The sequence below is a fragment of the Belonocnema kinseyi genome, chromosome 6 (genome assembly GCF_010883055.1).
Source record: "Belonocnema kinseyi isolate 2016_QV_RU_SX_M_011 chromosome 6, B_treatae_v1, whole genome shotgun sequence".
Taxonomy (NCBI): Eukaryota; Metazoa; Arthropoda; class Insecta; order Hymenoptera; family Cynipidae; genus Belonocnema; species Belonocnema kinseyi.
The window spans coordinates 58,805,034-58,823,248 of NC_046662.1; the positions used below are offsets into that span (position 1 = coordinate 58,805,034).

The 18,215-nt window shown below is 24.6% G+C and overlaps 2 protein-coding genes across 3 annotated transcripts in view; one reads left to right on the top strand and one right to left on the bottom strand.

Annotated features, from left to right (window-relative positions):
• Positions 1 to 4,018: 4,018 nt before the first annotated feature.
• Positions 4,019 to 12,645, top strand: LOC117175721 (SET and MYND domain-containing protein 4-like). Of its 2 annotated transcripts, XM_033365501.1 has the most exons (6): positions 4,019 to 4,154; positions 4,301 to 4,587; positions 4,708 to 4,979; positions 5,063 to 5,323; positions 7,875 to 8,487; positions 12,089 to 12,645. In XM_033365501.1, exons 1-6 carry the CDS (start codon positions 4,141 to 4,143, stop codon positions 12,571 to 12,573), a joined length of 1,932 nt encoding a protein of 643 aa, XP_033221392.1. In that variant the 5' UTR covers positions 4,019 to 4,140; the 3' UTR covers positions 12,574 to 12,645. The 2 variants fall into 2 exon arrangements, with proteins under 2 accessions (XP_033221392.1, XP_033221391.1); XM_033365500.1 differs by having other exon boundaries at positions 4,301 to 4,979.
• A 2,145-nt stretch (positions 12,646 to 14,790) lies between these two features.
• Positions 14,791 to 18,215, bottom strand: part of LOC117175720 (dynamin-1-like protein) — a 32,019-nt gene continuing 28,594 nt past the window's right edge. The window contains exon 8 of the mRNA XM_033365499.1: positions 14,791 to 15,134. Coding sequence (XP_033221390.1) covers positions 15,078 to 15,134 — 57 coding nt within the window. The 3' untranslated portion in view covers positions 14,791 to 15,077. The remainder of the gene's footprint in view (positions 15,135 to 18,215) is intronic.

Here is an 18,215-nt window from a genome sequence, read left to right on the forward strand (position 1 = left end):
ATAAATAAGTATAATGAGAAAATTCATCAATTAAAAAAAAGTGTTAATAATTTGAAGAGAAATTTAAAAAGGGAGAGCGGATTAGCCACGACCAATTACTGTCAATAACTCTGCCCGCCCGGTACGTGACGAATACAAAAGGAACATTATATTACCGTCGCACCACACTTGAAACGACCACTAAAAGGATCTTGAAAAGGACCCAAATCTCTCAAACTATCTCCGAGACTATTTTGTTTCAAATCGACTTTTTTTATAGACTCAAATAGGCCAAGCTATTTCGCTAAAGAAAACTCAAATATTTCTTTCGGTAGGGAATACTTAAATTTTTAACCAAATAAATGAATTTTGATTTACAATGATAAATCTTGAATTAAAAAAATTGAATTTTGTACCAAAATATTGAATGTCCGATTAAAAAGATAAATTAAACCAAAATTTCTACCAAAAAAAGACCGAGTTTCAAACCAAAATTGAATAGTAATATTTACAGTTTAAAAAATAATTTTTTAACCATAAGAAAATAATGTTCTACAAAATATTTAAATAAACAAAAAGAAATTGTTAACTAAAAAGATTAATTTTGCACTAAGAAGATTAAAATTTTACCGCAAAGACGAATTTTCAATAAAACAGTTAAAGCCTTAAACAAAATGAATTTTGATATATAATGAAAAATCTTGATTTAAATAATTTAACTTTGAACAAAATAGTATATATAAAATAGTATAGTTGAATGTTTGACTAAAAAGATGAATTTTTAACAACAAAAAAAGAATTTTCAACTGTAAAAGATCAATTTTAAATCATAAATGGAATAGTTATAATTTGAGTTACCTAAATTCATTTTTAACCAGGAAACAAATTTAATTAAAAAGAAATTTTCAGCAAAGTAGTTAAATTGCCAACAAAAAAAAATTTTTTTGAATTAAAATGATAAATGTTCAACCAACAAATAAATTTTCAACGAAGCAATTAAACTCTCGAGTAATAAGTTGAATTTTTAAGACAAAAAATGAAATAGTTGATGTTTTTCAATTAAGCACGATTTTTCAACAAAATAATTTTAAAGCATCGATAAACAAAAATTAGTTTTCAAACAAGCAGTTTCATTTTTAACTTGATAGATTATGCTTTTAGGATAACAGAAGAATTTTTAAACCAAAAATACGAATTTTGACACAAGAAATATTTTTCAGTCAAACAAGAAAAAATTTTTTCATAAAAAAAGTGGAATTTTCTTGCTAAAAAGACGAATGTTCTACAAACCCCTAATAAGGCCTATTTTTGAGGTAGCATTTTTAACCAGATACGCATTTTAAAACAAGAATATTAATTTTCTACCTAAAAGAAAAAACGAACATTCTACAAAATACTAGAAAATATTCAACCCAAAATTAATTGTAAACAATAACAAAAATTATTTTTTGACCAAGAAGATTAATATTCTACAGCAAAAGAAGAATTTCAAAAAATACTTAAATTTTTAACCAAATAAATGAATTTTGAATAAAAATGGAAATTTGTATCAAAATATTGAATTCCCGATCAAAAAGATAAATAAAAAAATAAGATTAAATTTTCAAAAAAAAGACCAATTTTTGATAAAATACATGAATTTTCAAATAAAAAACATAAATTTTCAAACCAAAATAGAATAGTAATATTTACAGTTTCAAAAATTATTATTTAAACATGTGAAAAGAATTTTGTGCAAAATATTTAAATTTTCAAAAAAAAATTGTCAACTAAAAAGATTAATTCTTCACCAAGAAGATTAATATTATACCGCAAAAGACAAATTTTCAATAAAATAGTTAAAGTGCTAACCAAAGATGAATTTTGATATATAATGATAAATTAGTTGAATTTTCAAAAAAAAAAAATGAAATAGTTGATATTTCTCAATTAAACACGATTTTTCAACAAAATGGTTTAAAATCATCGATAAAAAAATTAGTTTTCAAACAAGCAGTTGTACTTTTAGCCTAGTAGGATTAAGCTTTTTCGACAAAAAATGAATTTTTGAACAAAAAAGACGAATTTTGACCCAAGAAATATTTTTCAGTCAAGCAAGAAAGAAATGTTTTTAAAAAATGTGGAAGTTTCTTGCCAAAAAGAAGAATATTCTACAAAACCCATGAATTTTCAAACCGAAAAAACGAATTACCAACAAAAAAAACAGTAATATTCGATTGAATAATTGAATCTTCAACTCAAAAAGACGAATTTTAAACCAAAAGATGGATTTTTTTGTTTTTAACAAAACTGTTGAATTTTGAAGATAATAATAAAATTATATTTTCATTCCCTAATAAGACCTATCTTTGAGGTAGCATTTTTAACCAAAGAAACGCATTTTCAAACAAGAAGATTAATTTTCTAACCAAAAGAAAAAAAGAATATTCTACAAAATATTAGAAGATATTCAACCCAAAATTAACTGTAAACAAAAAAAACAAAAAATTTTGGCCAAGAAGATTAATATTCTACCGCAAAAGAAAAATTTTCAAAAAATACCTAATTTTTTTACCAAATAAATGAATTTTGATTTACAATGATAAATTTTGAATAAAAAATGGAATTTTGTACCAAAATATTGAATGTCCGATTAAGAAGATAAATTGAAAAAAAAGATTAAATTTTTACAAAAAAAAATACATTTTTAGCCAAGAAAGATAATGCTTTTACGACAACAGAAGAATTTTTAAACCAAAAAGACGAATTTTTACCCAAGTAATATTTATCAGTCAAACAAGAAAAAATGTGAAATATTCTTGCCAAAAAGAAGAATTTTCCACAAAACCCATGAATTTTCAAACCGCAAATATGAATTTTCAACAAAAAAATTAATATTTGATTAAATAGTTGAATCTGCAATCCACAAAGATGACTCTTCAACTAAAAGATGGACTTTTTTGTTTTTAATAAATCTGTTGAAATTTGAATAAGATAATAAAATTGTATGTTCATTCCCTTAGTCATGTTTTGGAGGTGGCATTTTGGTTTGTGAAGTCTGATATTGTAATATTATGAATTAACTTTTTCGCCCATAAACAGTTTTTTTGTTATTTAAATCGCTCCGTCTCGTGTAAAAAAGGTAAAAAAAATATTTGTAACGATATTTTCTTGCTCATTTAAGGGGGTATCCCTATATAGATTGATGAAAAAATCAATTTTTTTATTGTACAAATCGAAAGTATAACTTTTCAAGAGTACTCTGTTAAAATATGAGTCCGAAATTCGAAGCGGTTTAGCTGCTATGGTTATTTTCGCTAATGTCCTTCAGCGCGCGGAGCAGGTAGGCAGGTGCGCGCTCGGACTTTAAACGCGTTTATCTCGAAATCAGATTTTTCCCATTTTCCGAGTTTATGGGCATGAGAACTCAGCGAATTTTCAACTTATCGAAAGACAAAAAGCCATTTTAAAGATAATTTAATTGTCTAGTCGATATACCTCTTTGTTTTTCTGAAAAAATATTTTTTAACCACTTATTTGCGTAAACAATAAAATTAAAAATTTCGAAATTTTTGTTGTCATTTTGCGAAATAATTTTTCCATGCTTTGAAAATAGGGATATGGACGAGGTATATATCTTAAAATAACAAAAAAAATCGATTGAAAATTTTCAGAGAGGCACATGATCGATGGCGTTGCCCATAAAATCAGAGGGGAAAAAAAAGTTGTCAACTTTCGCGCGTTATGGCGGATTTGTTTATTAACATTTTACATTAAAAAAATTTTTTATTGTAATGAAACGTGAGTAAATGTCAGTCCAAATTTGAGATCGAAACATTGTGTAGTTTTCTTATGAAAAATTCCCAAAGTTTTCTTCGATTAGTCTTCTTTTTGCTCACTTAAACTCATTTGCTCTTTTTTTTCTCATTTGCACTTTTTTGCTCATTTGCTCATTATGAGCAAATTTACTATTGTGAATTTGGTTTCATTTCTGAGGACATGGGTGGGGTGGTCCCTTGAAGAAAGCTTCGCTCTCCCAGATAAAAATTCAATGTGCGCCACTGCTCGTCGTCAAAAGTCGTGAAGATGCAAGGCGAGGAGGCCGACTGAAAAATCTAATTTTAGAGTTCCAATTTGAAGACAGTCTCTTTGAGAATATAGACAAACCATCCATTGACCAAAATGTCTTCTTCGAGGTGAGGATATTTTATTTTTACTCTCAAAAGAAACGATTAAACGTAGGAAATTAATACTTCACATAAACTTATAATTAAAAACAAAATTAAAAAATAAACAAAAACTAATTTTCAGAACAAAAAGTGACAGATTCACTCATTTTCAGGGATTTACTTTCAGAATATCGGAAGTCTGTTCACAATGTCGTATCCAGTCAATCATTTGGAAATCAATTTTGCAAATTATCCCGTCAAGGAAACAGACGTGGAATGATCGAAATTCTAATGGAATTACCTGAAGTAAATAACCTCATTATTGAAAAAAACTATCACTATAAAAATGACAAATTAGCGGAAAATCTCTATAAGGATATTGTTTCTCCAAAGAATGAAGTAGATGAGAATCAAAAAGCTATTATTTTAACTAAATCAGTTTTTGCAGCCACTTGCAACAGTAAGATATTCCTGCAAGCTTTACTTGAACGTGCTCGAACATGGTATAGATTAGGAAAATTTGCCAAGTGTATAGAAAATTCAAAATATTTGGTAAATTTAGATAATTTTTCTTCTCAAGATGATTACTACGAAGAATTCAGAATCGAGTCTTTTCTAATCAAATCAGAATCGTATAAAAAAATGAATTTAAAGGAAAATTCGAAATTTTGCCTAAACGAAGCGATGAAAAGTGTGAATGATTTTATACAAAAGAAATTTGGAAATGAGAAAGAGGATGTTTTTAAGAAAGAAAAGGTTTGCTTTCTAAAACCTATTTTTGAGCGTTTGAATCTGATGAGAAAATCAATTGAAGACAATCATGTGGCAGAGAATTTGAATAATTCACTGAAGGTATTTTTTTTAATTTCACAAAGATATAAACTCATTTATACAAAAATAATTTAATATAATTTTGTACTTATTTTGTAAAACAGGACCTGAAAATTCCTAGTGTGAAAGGAAAACCAAATGAAAAGCTCAAAGCTTGTTCAGATGCAATTGCAGTTGGATATAATGAAGCAAAAGGAAGATTTTTATATGCTACAAGAAGAATAAAAACCGGAAGTGTTCTAATTGTTGATCAACCGTTTACTTTCAGTACCGACCAAGAAGCTTTCGAAAGAAATTGCTTGAATTGTCACATTTCTTTAAAATTGGAACATACAATCAGTATCCCTTGCAACAATTGCCAAACGGTTAGACTTTAAAACCAACATCAAAAATGCAGAGTTTGCATTTTTTAGATAGTTAAATTTTTTTAAAAACTCATTTTCAATGAAAAAAGATCAAATTTTAATCAAATAATTTACTTAACAAAAAATGTAAGCAAAATGACGAATTTTTTAGAAGGTCGTGAAATTTTTAACCAAAAAGGCCAACTTTTTTACCAAATGGTTGAATTTAAAAAAATTAATTAATTTAAATCGAAAATGACGAATTTTTTAAAAAGTTAATATTCAAACAAGAAAGACGAATTTTCCACCATAAAAGATGAATTTTTAAGACATAATAACGAAATTTCTACTTAAAAAATTAATTTTCAACCAAACAGTCAAATTTTTGACCAAAAAGATGACTTTTGGATATAAGAATTGAATTTCTAACTAAATAGTGGAATTTTGAAGAAAACAAAAATATTAAACGGTAGCCAAAAACAATTGCATTTTCAGACAATTAGTTGAATTTTCAAGCCAAAAACACGATTTTTTTTTTAAGAAAATGGAATTGTAAACCTGAAAAGTATAATTTTAATCAAAAAGATCATTTTCAACAAAGAAATATGATTTTTCAACCAAATAGTTGAATTAAAGAAAAAACCAATTTTAATCAGCAATAATAATTTTTTTATAATTAAGTTGAGTTCTCAATAAAAAAGTTAATTTTGAATCAAAGAACATTTAACTTCAACCAAATAGTTGAATATCCGAAACAAAAAGACGAATTTTCTAAAGGCAGTTTAATTTTAAACAAAAAAAAATCATTTTCAACATATAAAGGTAACTTTTCAACCAAATATTTAAATTTTCGAAAAAATTAAAAAATTTTTTCAAGTACAAATAAAAACTTTTAAGAATACCGATGAATTACAGTTGAATTTTTTCCAACAAAAAAAGATGACATTTCGATCATAAAAAATAAATTTTCAATCCATAGGGACGAATTTCCTATTAAAACATTTTTTTCAAGAAAACAGTTGAATTTCGACTATAAAAAAGGACTTTTTAACAAAATAGATGAATTTCCAATTAAAAAACTGGAGTTTTTAATCAAAAGAGATGAAGTCTGAAAAAATATATAAACGTAGACTTTTCAAATAATAAGGTGATAATAACCCAAAAAGATGAATTTTCAACAACAAAATGAAATTTGTATCCAAAACAATGAATTTTCTGTCGTGAAAGACGAACGCTAAAAAAACAATTGAATTTTCGATAAAAAAAAAGACTTTCGAACAAAGCAGATGAATTTTCAATAATAAGAAGACTTTTTAATTAAAAGAGATGAACAAACATATAAAAGTAGACTTTTCAAACTAAAAGATCTTTCAATCTTTCAATAAAAAAAATTAATTTTAAAGAATATAAGATTAAAGTTAAATCCAAAAGAACGAATTTTCTGTCCAAAAGGACGAATGCTCAAGAATGCAGTTGAATTTTCGATTAAAAAAATATATTCTTGTATCAAAATAGATGAATTTTAAACTAAGAAATAGACTTTTCAACAAAATAGATGAATTCCCAATTAAAAAGTGGAGTTTTTAATCAAAAGAGATAGTCTGAAAAAAAATATAAACGTAGACTTTGCAAATAATAAGATGATAATAACCTAAAAAGATGAATTTGAAAAAAAAATTTGAGACCAAAACAATGAATTTTCTGTTGAAAAAGACGAAAGTTAAAAAAAACAATTGAATTTTCGATAAAAAAAAAAACTTTCGAATAAAGCCGATGAATTTTCAATTAAAAGAGATGAACAAACATATAAAAGTGTAGACTTTTCAAAATAGATGAATATCGAAATAAAAATATAAACGAAGACTTTTCAAATACAAATAATTGAATTTCAACCCAAAAAGATGAATTTTCGAAACAAAAATTAATTTCTTATTCAAAATGTTACATTTTCTATTTAAAAAATATGAATTTTAAATCAAAGCGTAGAATTCTCGACCAAGAAATTACTTGAACAGAAAATTTAAACTCTCAACGAAATAATTAAATTTTTAACCAAAAAAAATATTACTTTTTCTATCAAAAGCTGAATTTTCAGTCCAAAAGGAAGATTAGTTTATCCAAAAAGATGAATGTTCAACAAAGCAGTTGAATTTTCGAACAAAAAGATCCATTTCTAACGAAATAGTTTAAATTACAATAAAATAACAAAATTTGTAATTAAACAGTAGAATTTTTAAGCAGAAGAGGCGAATTCCAGAACAAAAATTTCATTTGGAACATTATAGATTTTAAGCGTTTTCAAATTAAAAATTTTCAACTGGTAAGGTTTGCAATTTGAAAAAATTTAAACTATGAATAAATATTAAGGAAATTAGGAATTAATCAATTTTCAATTAAAATTGTACAATTTTTTCCAGTTTTGAATTTTAGTTTTAAATATTTTCTTGCAATTAAAATTTATATAATTTATATCGAACTTCTAAGTCGACAAAATTAGTAAAATTCGTACGATCCGAGCTCTGTAAATATAATTTTCAATATAAACAATATGACTAATTAAAATTCTTTGCAGGTATCCTTCTGTTCTGAAACTTGTCGCAAAGAATCTTGGGAGAAATATCACAAATACGAATGTAATATCTTCAACTATTTCTACAACTTCGAAACTCAAGAAAAACATCAAAGATCACACCTTCTCTTGGCTTACAGAACAACAATATCAAAATCCCTAAATAAATCAAATTCTCTAGATTCCGAATTCATAAATTATCATTCGCTCGACAGCGAACCGGAAGAAGCTTCCCCAAAAATTGCTTCTGAAGAATACAATCCTCTAGATTACAAAACAGTATACTCTCTAGAAACTCATTGCGCGCAAACTGACCCGAAAGAGAATCTTCGATTTGCTCTAAATTCCATTTTCCTCGCTAGATTATTACAATTTGTTTTAAAAGATATAAGCCCTGATATTTCAATTGATCAAAGAGAAATTATTCTTCTGGCTGTGGGAACTTTTCGGCATATGCAGGCCATTAATTGCAATGCCTACGAAATTGTGGAAAATATAAGAAACGAAGAATCGAAAGTATGTGAACCAAGAAATATTGGAGGTGCAATATATACTTCGGTTAGTTTGTCGAATCATAGTTGTTATCCTAACGTTGTTCGGCATTCATATCCAGGCGGTGAGTCTTTTTATTAATATTTTATCAGGATGTCTACTCAAATCCTGGACAAAAACGTCATGACAATTCCGGGGGTTTTCCAGATATCTGACGATTTTTTATGGTATCATTTTTCATATGTATCATATTGCATATTTCGATTTTTTAATAGAATCGGAATACTCATTTACAATCACTGTTTTATCATTTGTGAAAGTAACTTTATTAAAAAATAAATAATTTCGTAATTTAAAAAACTTTCTAAAAATCCAATTAATACGTTTTATATCCAATAGGTATCATATTTCATATTTTCATTTTTTTTAATCAAATCAGAATACTAATTTACAATCACTGTTTTTTCATTTGTAAGAGTAACATTATTATAAGATCAATAATTTCGTACTGTTGAAAACTTTATAAAAATTTAATTAATACGTTTCATATTTCATTGGTATCATATTTCATATCTCGATTTTTTTTCTTAACTCGACTCGGAATACTCATTTGCAATTACTGTTTTTTTTTTCATTTGTAAGAGTAACTTTATTGAAAGATAAATAATTTCGTACTGTTAAAAAATGGTCTAGAAATTTAATTAATACGTTTCATATTTTCTAGGTATCATTTTTCACATTTCAGTTTTTTCCTTAAATCAACTCGGAATACTCATTTACAATCACTGTTTTTTTTTCATTTGTGAAAGCAACTTTATTAAAAGATAAATAATTTTGTAATGTTAAAAACTCTCTAGAAATTACTTCATACATTTTATATTTTTTAGGTATCACTTTTCATATTTCGATTCTTTCTTAAATCCACTCGGACTACTCATTTACAATCACTTTTTTTCATTTGTAAGAGTAACTTTATTAAAAGATAAATAATTTCGCACTGTTGAAAACTTTCTAAAAATTTAATTAATACGTTTTATTTAGAAAGCTTCGACAAATCATATTACAAGATTTTGGTAAATATCTCAACACTATCAAATAATTAAATAAACCAATTAAACTAAAAAACATAATTAATCATTTCATCAATTTGTTCCTAAAGTACATCATTTAAAAAATAAATAAAAACAAGTAAGAAAGTAAAAATAATTGAGTGATTGAATTTTTTCAGTAGAAATAAATAATAATTTAATGCAAATTTTCAACATAAAAGTTGACTTTTTTCAGCCAAATAGTTGAATTCTAAACTAGAAGCGATCAATTTTCTACCAAAAATGGAATAATAAAATTGCAATTAAAAAAATAATTTTTAACAAAGCAGTTCAATTTTCAAGCCAGGAGTTACATTTTCAGTAAAGAAGATTACTTTTCTACCAAAAAGACGAGTTCATAACAAAATACATTAATTTTTGAACCAATAGTAAAATAATAAAAAAAGATTAATTTAAAAAAAATTGAAATACTAAAATTTTCAGTTGAAAAAAAGAATTTTTCTTACAAAAAACAACGAATTTTCAATTCAATAGTTGAATTTTATACGAAAATAATAAATTTTTCAATCTCAAAAGTCGAATTTTTAACGAAATAGTTGCACTTTCAAGCGTAATAGTTTAATTTTAATCTAAAATCAATACATTTTCAACCAAAATAGAATAATAAAATTTGCAGGTGAAAAATATATTTTTAACAAAGTAATTCCACTTTTAACCAAGAAGATTTAAAGTTTCAATCAAGAAGATTATTTTTCTATCAAAAAATACGAATTTATAAGGAAATACATGGATTTTCAACAAAATGGTTGATTTTTTGAAGAAATTGGTGATTTTTTAATTCAAAAATATGGATTTTTAACTAAAAATGAATTAGTTTCGATTAAAAAAATTAATTTACTGTAAAAAAATTAATTTTCGACAAAAAAAAAAGGAATTTTCAACCATATAGTTTATTTTTTTACGAAAATAATAGAATTTTCAACCCAAAGAGTCAAATTTTAAACAAAACAGTTGATTTTCTAAGCATCATAGTTTACTTTTAAACTAAAAGCAATTAATCTTCTACCAAAATAGTAAAATAAAATTGGCAGCTGAACAATATATTTTTAAGAAAGTACTTCAACTTTTAACAATGAAGCTTTCAATTGTCAATCAAGAAGACTCGATTTCAAAAAAAAAAAAAGAATTTATAACGAAATACATGAATTTTCATCAAAATGTTTGAATTATTTAACAAATAGGTGATTTTTTAATTAAAAAATGAATTATCAACAATATAGTTCAATTTTCAACTTTAATTAAAAAATTTTTTATTAAAGAAATTAATTTTCAACCAAAAAACGCGAATTTTCAGTAAAAAAGTAAAATTTTCAACCAAAGAAATGATTCTACAACCGAAAAAATTAATTTTTTACAAAAAGAGTTTCAACCAAGTAGCTAAATTTTCTAACAAGAAGATTCATTTTTTACTGAAAAAAATACCACTTTTTAATAATATACACGAACTTTTAACTAAAAAGTTATTTTTTAACCAAATAGTTTAATTTTCTACTCAAAAATAGGATTTTTTAACAAACTAGTCCAATTTTTGAGCCAAAAAGACGTATTTTCTTTCAATCAGTTGAGTTTTCTACCTGAAAATATAAATTTTCAACATAAAGATCATTTTCAACCAAACCGTTTAATTTTCAACTAAAAAAGATCGATTTCCAACAAAAGTTAAATTTTTAGACAAAAAAGATCAGTTTTAAACAAAAAGTGGAATAGTTAAATTTACAGTTAAGAAAATTAAATTTCAAGAAGGAAAAAATAAATAAAAAATTTCAACTAAAATTATAAAACTGAACAGAAACAGCTGAATTTATAACAAACAAAAAAATAATTTTCAACTAAAATGATGAATCTTCAACAGGAATAATTGGATTTTTATCCAAAAAGATGAATTTTCTACCAAAAAAGACGAATTTTCAATCAAATACATGAATTTTGAACTAGAAAAGATAAATGTTCGCCAAAAATTAAATAGTTAAATCAATTAAATTTAAATGAAAGAGATTGATTTTCAACTAAATTTATGGAATATTCAACATAATTGGTTAAATTTTCAGTTAAAAAAAAAATTAATTTTCAAACAAATAGTTGAATTTTCAACTAAAGAGTTAATATTTAATTAAAACGATGAATCTTCAACCAAAAAAATGATTTTTTGAGAAAAGGATTCTCAACAAAAAAGATAATAGTTGGTATTTTAAAAAAATGTAATTTTAATTCAAAAACAATATAATTCAAGCTAAATTGAAAAATTTCTAACCAAGACAAATTTTACAGTCAACAGAGAACAAGAATTCAAATCAAACTGTGGAATTGTCAAGCAAAAAGTTGCATTTTTAACTAAGAGTATTAATTATCAACAAAATACATAAATTTTTAACCAAATGTTCGAACCTTCAACCAAAACGTTTTATTTGCAGTTAAAAAAAATTAATTTCCAACCCACAAAAAAAACGAATTTTCAACTTAGTAATTAAATTCATTAATATAAAGCTATACTTTTACCCAAAAAAAAAATCATTGCCCTTACTTTAAACAAAATTTCCTGATAATTCAAAGTGTTCCAGATGAGTAGACACCCTGTTAATTAAAAATAGAAGAAAAACTAATAAACATTAAATTTAGGTATCGTTGTTGTTACGGCTTTGCGTCCAATTGAAAAGGGTCATGAAATCCTCGATTGTTACGGACCCCATTTTCTGAAAGAAGAAAAACACATAAGAAGAGAATCTTTGCAGAAGAAATACCACTTTCTTTGTTCCTGCGAAGCCTGTACTTTCGACTGGAAAATGCCATTATCTGACAATGATATTTTTAAATGCTCCTGTTCTAATTTCAAGATATCTGAATCCCAAAAGTTTTCAAAGTGTGACCAATGTGGTGATAAAATAGACTTGAAAAAAATTCGTCGTCGCCTAGAGGAAAGTAAAAAACAGAGGCTAAATGCAATTTCAAAAATATACGATGGCAAATACGCAGAGGCTTTACCAATTTTGCTCGAGCACTCCAATTATGTTGAAAAAATTCTAGCCGAGCCTAATCTCGGTGCAATCAAAACACAGCAGTCCATAATTCAATGTTTAAACAGCATGGCTTGTACTTCTGTTTAATAAAATTAATAATTAGTCAATAGATACCTTATTAAATTACTTAGAGGCGATCCAAAAAGCACGTAACAAATTTTTTAACGCCCCCCCCCCCTCAACGCCATGTAACAAATCGTATAAAATATTTGCCCCCCCCCCCCCATCCCCCAGAATATATTACATATTTTTTTCAAATTTTTGCAGCTATTTAAAGAAAATTATAAAAATTTCCAAAAATAAATCAACGCTATGATTTTTATTGTTCACAATTGAAGAGTTTTCATTTGCAAATCTATGAAATGTATTGAATTTAAATTTTAAATCATCGAAATTGAATAATTTTAAATATTTAATATTTATTGAACTCTTCATTTGCAAACCTTAAAAATTGAAGAATTTTCCATTGCAAATTTTCAAAATTGAACTACATAGGATTTTAAATTGCGAATCCTTAAAATTGAAGAATTTTCAATTTTAAATCTTCAGAATGGACCTATTAAAAAAATTCCAAAAATGCAAGCTTTTAAATATATAAATCTTGAGCTCTGCATAATTTTCAATTCGCTTTTTTTTTAAGTCAAGAATTTCCCATTACAATTCTTCAAAATTGGATAATTTTAAATCTTCAAAATTGAACTATATCGAAAAAAGCATTCAAAAGTATATAACTTTCTATTATACACATTAAATATTGAACTTTTAATTTGAAAACCTTAAAAGTTGAAGAACTTTCCACTACAAGTCTTCAAAATTTATTATATAGAATTTTAAATTACGAATCTTAAAAATTGATGAATTTTCAATTGTAAAGCTTCAAAAATGAAGTATTGAAAAAAGTCCAAAATTACAAACCTTTAAAATATAAATATATCCTTATAACCATATAACAAATCGTAAACAAATTTTTTGGACCCCTCGGAATTTTAATTTTTTCAACATTTTGCAGCCATTTTAAGAAGATTATAAAAATTTTCAAAACATAAATCAACGCTATGATTTTTATTGTTCACAATTGAAGAATTTTCATTAGCAAATCTATAAAATTGATTAAATTCAAATTGTAAATCATCGAAATTGAATCATTTTAAATATTCAAAATTGAACTACATAGAATTTTAAATTGCGAATCCTTAAAATTGAAAAATTTTGAATTTTAAATCTTCAGAATGGACCTATTAAAAAATTCCAAAAATGCAAGCTTTTAAATATATAAATCATGAACAAAACTGTAGAACATTCAATTGCAAATCTTCAAAATTTATGATTTTTTATTTTGGAAATTTACAATAAAAATTTTTACAATAAAAAATTCTTAAATTCTTTTGATTCACATTTTAATTGTCCTCAAATTGAAAAATTGTCTACTGTAAATGTTCCAAATTGACTACATCTTTAATTGTAAATCTTCTAAACTAAAGACTTTTTATTTAAAAAATTTACAATAAAAAAGTAAGAAAATTTGAAGTTTTACAATTAAAAATTCTTAAATTCTTTTGATTCACATTTTAAATTTCTTCAAATTAAAGAATTTTCCACTGTAAATCTTCAAAATTGACTACATCTTTAATTGTAAATCTGTTAAACTTAAGATTTTTTATTTTAAAAATTTACAATAACAAACTATTCCAATCATAAGTTTTACAATTAAAAATTCTTAAATTCTTTTGATTCACATTTTAATTGTCCTCAAATTGAAAAATTGTCCACTGTAAATCTTCCAAATTGACTACATCTTTAATTGTAAATCTTCTAAACAAAAGATTTTTTATTTTAAAATTTACAATAACAAATTATTCCAATTATAAGTTTTACAATTAAAATTTTTTTAATTCTTTTGATTCACATTTTTAATTTCTTCAAATTAAAGAATTTTCCACTGTAAATCTTCAAAATTGACTACATCTTTAATGGTAAATCTTCAAAATTTGCCATTTTTTATTTTGAGAATATAAATTTTCAACGTCTTTAAAAAATATATATAATAGTTAAATTTTCAGTCAAAAAATTCATTTCAAACAAACAAAAAGAAAAAGAAACTAATTTTCAACAAAATATGTAGTTGAATACAGTATTATAAAGCGACTTTTAAAATCAAATTTTTTTAAAATTAGGCACGCTCTCAAAAAAATTCAAAAAATCCCTGAAAATTCCAGATTTTTCAGTTCTTCCGATCCTACTCAATTTCTTTAAAAGCTGTTACGTAATTTATGGATGGCCCTTTACGTTAAAGAAGATTCTGACTCAAATTTAATTTCTGCTTTAATCGTTTCTTTTACACCGACAATATGAGATCGCCAAAACAAACAGTAACAATGGTAAAAGAAGACGTCATTCTTCCGTGAGAAGTGCATTTCTTTTCGATGACGTTGATATTCGGCTCGCGTGAAAAGTAAGAATAATTATGTACACTGGTCCAATATACATAGGTAGAGATGTCAAATAACTTATCTAACGAATTGTTGGTAAAGCCTATTTAAAACTAGCCTGGATCGTCTTTGAGCGGCGAACTGTGCTTTGTTCTTCGATTATCACCACATATGCGTCTCGCGAATTTCACTGATAATGTGACCTGCCTGCGTCAGTGCCTGAAAAAAATAAAAATTTACAAACGCTTGTTAAACAGATTCCGAGCTTATATTTACAGGGATCATAGTGGTTCAGCAATTAAATCATATTGTATCTAAAATAATAGGTGGCACGAAATTATCGCAAACCTTGCACTCATTATTCTTTTGAATTGTCTCGAATTTTGTCAATCGCAATTTTCGAATGAGGAATTTTAATTCTAAACATTTATTTCTAAAAAAGAAACTTTAAATTATAAATGATTCTTTAATAATAAAGGCAGTAATATTAAATTAGGTTTTATGTATTTATCTATTAATAAAGATTAGAAATTTTCTGTACCATGAATTTAGTGAATAAAAATCACCAAATAATTAATTCTATATTATGATAAAATTTATTTATGAATTTTTCTAAATATTATAAAAAAAGAGAACATTTTAATTATAGCTATGTTTTAATATATAATAATATATGTATAATATATATAATAATAACTTTTTTGCACATTCAACAAAATTATTTAAATGAAATTATAGACAAACACTTAAAATAATGCAATTTTTTTCTTAACATTCCTGGAAAAGTTTTGATTAATTTTTGTTATTGAAAAATTAATTCAAGGAAAATATTTTAAAATAATTCAAATGATGTTCTAAAATGTCGGAAGATAATGTAGATAATTTCAAATTTTGCAAGATTTAAAAATGTTCGAAAAAATCGAATAAGTTCAAGCTTAAGAGATATTTAGAGATTTTAAAAAGATATAAAACTAATTTTATTTACACAAAATGCAGATTATTAAAGATTTTAAACAAAAAATTTAGAACCATTTTAAGAATTTTAAAAAAGATTAAAAGAGAAGAAAAAAACTGTCTTGCGATTTTTCTAGAAATTGTTAATGATTTTTTATTTTTAGAGAATAATTAAAATGATTTTAAAATATTCCAAAATATATAATTCGAATAATTCCTGTCAGTTAAAAAGATATTTAAGAATTTTTGAAATTTGAAGTTATTAAAAATATTTTTACACTTTCAAAGATTTCTGAACATGTATAAAATATTCTTAGATCTTTTCCAAACGTCAAAAAGACTTAAATATCTTTTAAACTACTTAAATTTGTCTTAAAATTTTATCATATCTTATTAGACAAAAAAATGTTTCAGCAATTCTTAGAATTTTCTGAAGAAACATTATTACATTTATGTAACGTTAAAGCAAATAAACAAATAAAATAAAAAATAAAATAGTAATTGGAAATTTTTATTTGACTTTGAAAATTATTTTTTCTTGCAAATTATCATTTTATCTGTTTTTGGCTGATAATTCAGCTTTATTTTTTTAATTAAAATGACCTTTTTCTTGTTGAACATTCAACTGTTTTTTTAGAAAAAATCGTCGTCTTTTTTGGTTAAATTGATCTATTTTTGATTTAACATTAAAATTGATTTGGTTGAAAATCTAACTACTTTGATAAAAAAATAATTTTAGTTGAAAATACATCTCTTTGATTGAAAATTAACTTTATGGTAAAACATTTAACTGTTTTCTGGTTTGAAAATTCATCAATTTGGTTTAAATTTTTTTTGTTTCTTGACTAAAAAATCTTTTTTAGTTGAAAATTCGTCTTTGGTTGAAAATTTGGTTGAAAACTTGTTTTTCTTTCGGTTTAAAATTAATTTTTTTAATTGAAAATTCCTCTTTTAGGGCTGAATACTTAACCATTTGGTAGAAAATTCCACTATTTCTGATTTAAACTAAAAATATTTTTTTGTAAAAATATCAACCATTACATTTTCTGTTTCGACTTCATCTGTTTTGATGGAAAAAACAAATTGATTAAAAATTTTAAAACTTTGTTGTAAATTCATTTTTTAGGTTGAGGATTCACCATTTTTGTAAAAAACTAATCTCTTTGGTTCAAAATTAACTATATGGCTGAAAATTGAACTGTTTGTTAGAAAATTCATATTTTTGGCTTGAAAATTTAAGAGTTTGCTAGAAAGTTCCATTATGTATGATTTAAAATAAAAATATTTTTTTTGGTTAAAATATCAAATATTACTTTTTTCGTTGCAAATTCATCTGTTTTGGTGGAAAATGCAAATATTTGGTTAAAAAATGAAATACTTTGTTAAAAATTAATTTTTCAAGGTACAGATTCATCATTTTACTAAAAAAAATCATCTCTTTGGTTCAAAATTAACTTTCTGGTCAAAAACATATCTGTTTTGTAGAAAATTCAACAATTTGGTTAACATTTTTGTTGTTTCTTGACCTAAAAATCTTTCTTGGTTGAAAATTTAACTATTTTGTTGAAAGTTTTTTTTTTTTAAATTAACTTTTTTTTTTAAATTCACATTTTTTGGTAGAAAATTAAACTGTTTTGTGGGAAAATTTGTCTCGGGGACTTGAAAATCTAACAATTTGGTAGAAAATTCAACTATTGGTGATTTAAAATTAAGCCTTTTTTTTGTCAAAATATTAACTAATACGTTTTTCGTTGAGAATTCATCTGTATTGGTTAAAAATAAAACTAACTGGTTAAAAGTTTAAAACTTTTGTTAAAAATTTATTTTTTTCGTTAAAAATTTATAATTTTAGTTGAAAATTCGTCTCTTTGGCGGAAAATTAACTTTATGGTTAAAAATTTAACTGTTTTGAGGAAAATTCGTTTTTTTTTGGCTTGAAAATTCTACAATTTGGTTGAAATTGTTGTTGTCGGTTGACTGAAAAACCTTTTTTGGTTAAAAATTGATCTCTTTGGTTGAAAATAGAACTATTTTGTTAAAAAATCCTTCTTTTTGTTTAAAATTAAAAGTTTTATTGAAAAATACATTTTTAATGAAAAATCACATTTTTGCGAAGAAAATTAAACTGCTTTGTAGGAAATTCGTCTTTTAGGCTTGAAAAATTTATAATTTGGTAGAAAATTGCGCTATTTCCGATTTAAAATAAAAGTATTTTAATATTAATACCTATATTAATTTTATTGAAATAAATTTATTCTCCTATTTTCGTGAAAACTCTTCTTATTTCTCCTATTTTTATAGCATTTTGTCCTGTAAACACTGTGACTTCTCTAAAGATGTTTTTGA

Excerpts from the sequence above, each read along its gene's own strand:
- LOC117175721 (XM_033365500.1), top strand. Across the intron at positions 4,980-5,062 it reads ATTTGAATAATTCACTGAAG|GACCTGAAAATTCCTAGTGT; the intron begins GTATTTTTTTTA and ends TTTGTAAAACAG. Across the intron at positions 8,488-12,088 it reads TCGGCATTCATATCCAGGCG|GTATCGTTGTTGTTACGGCT; the intron begins GTGAGTCTTTTT and ends CATTAAATTTAG.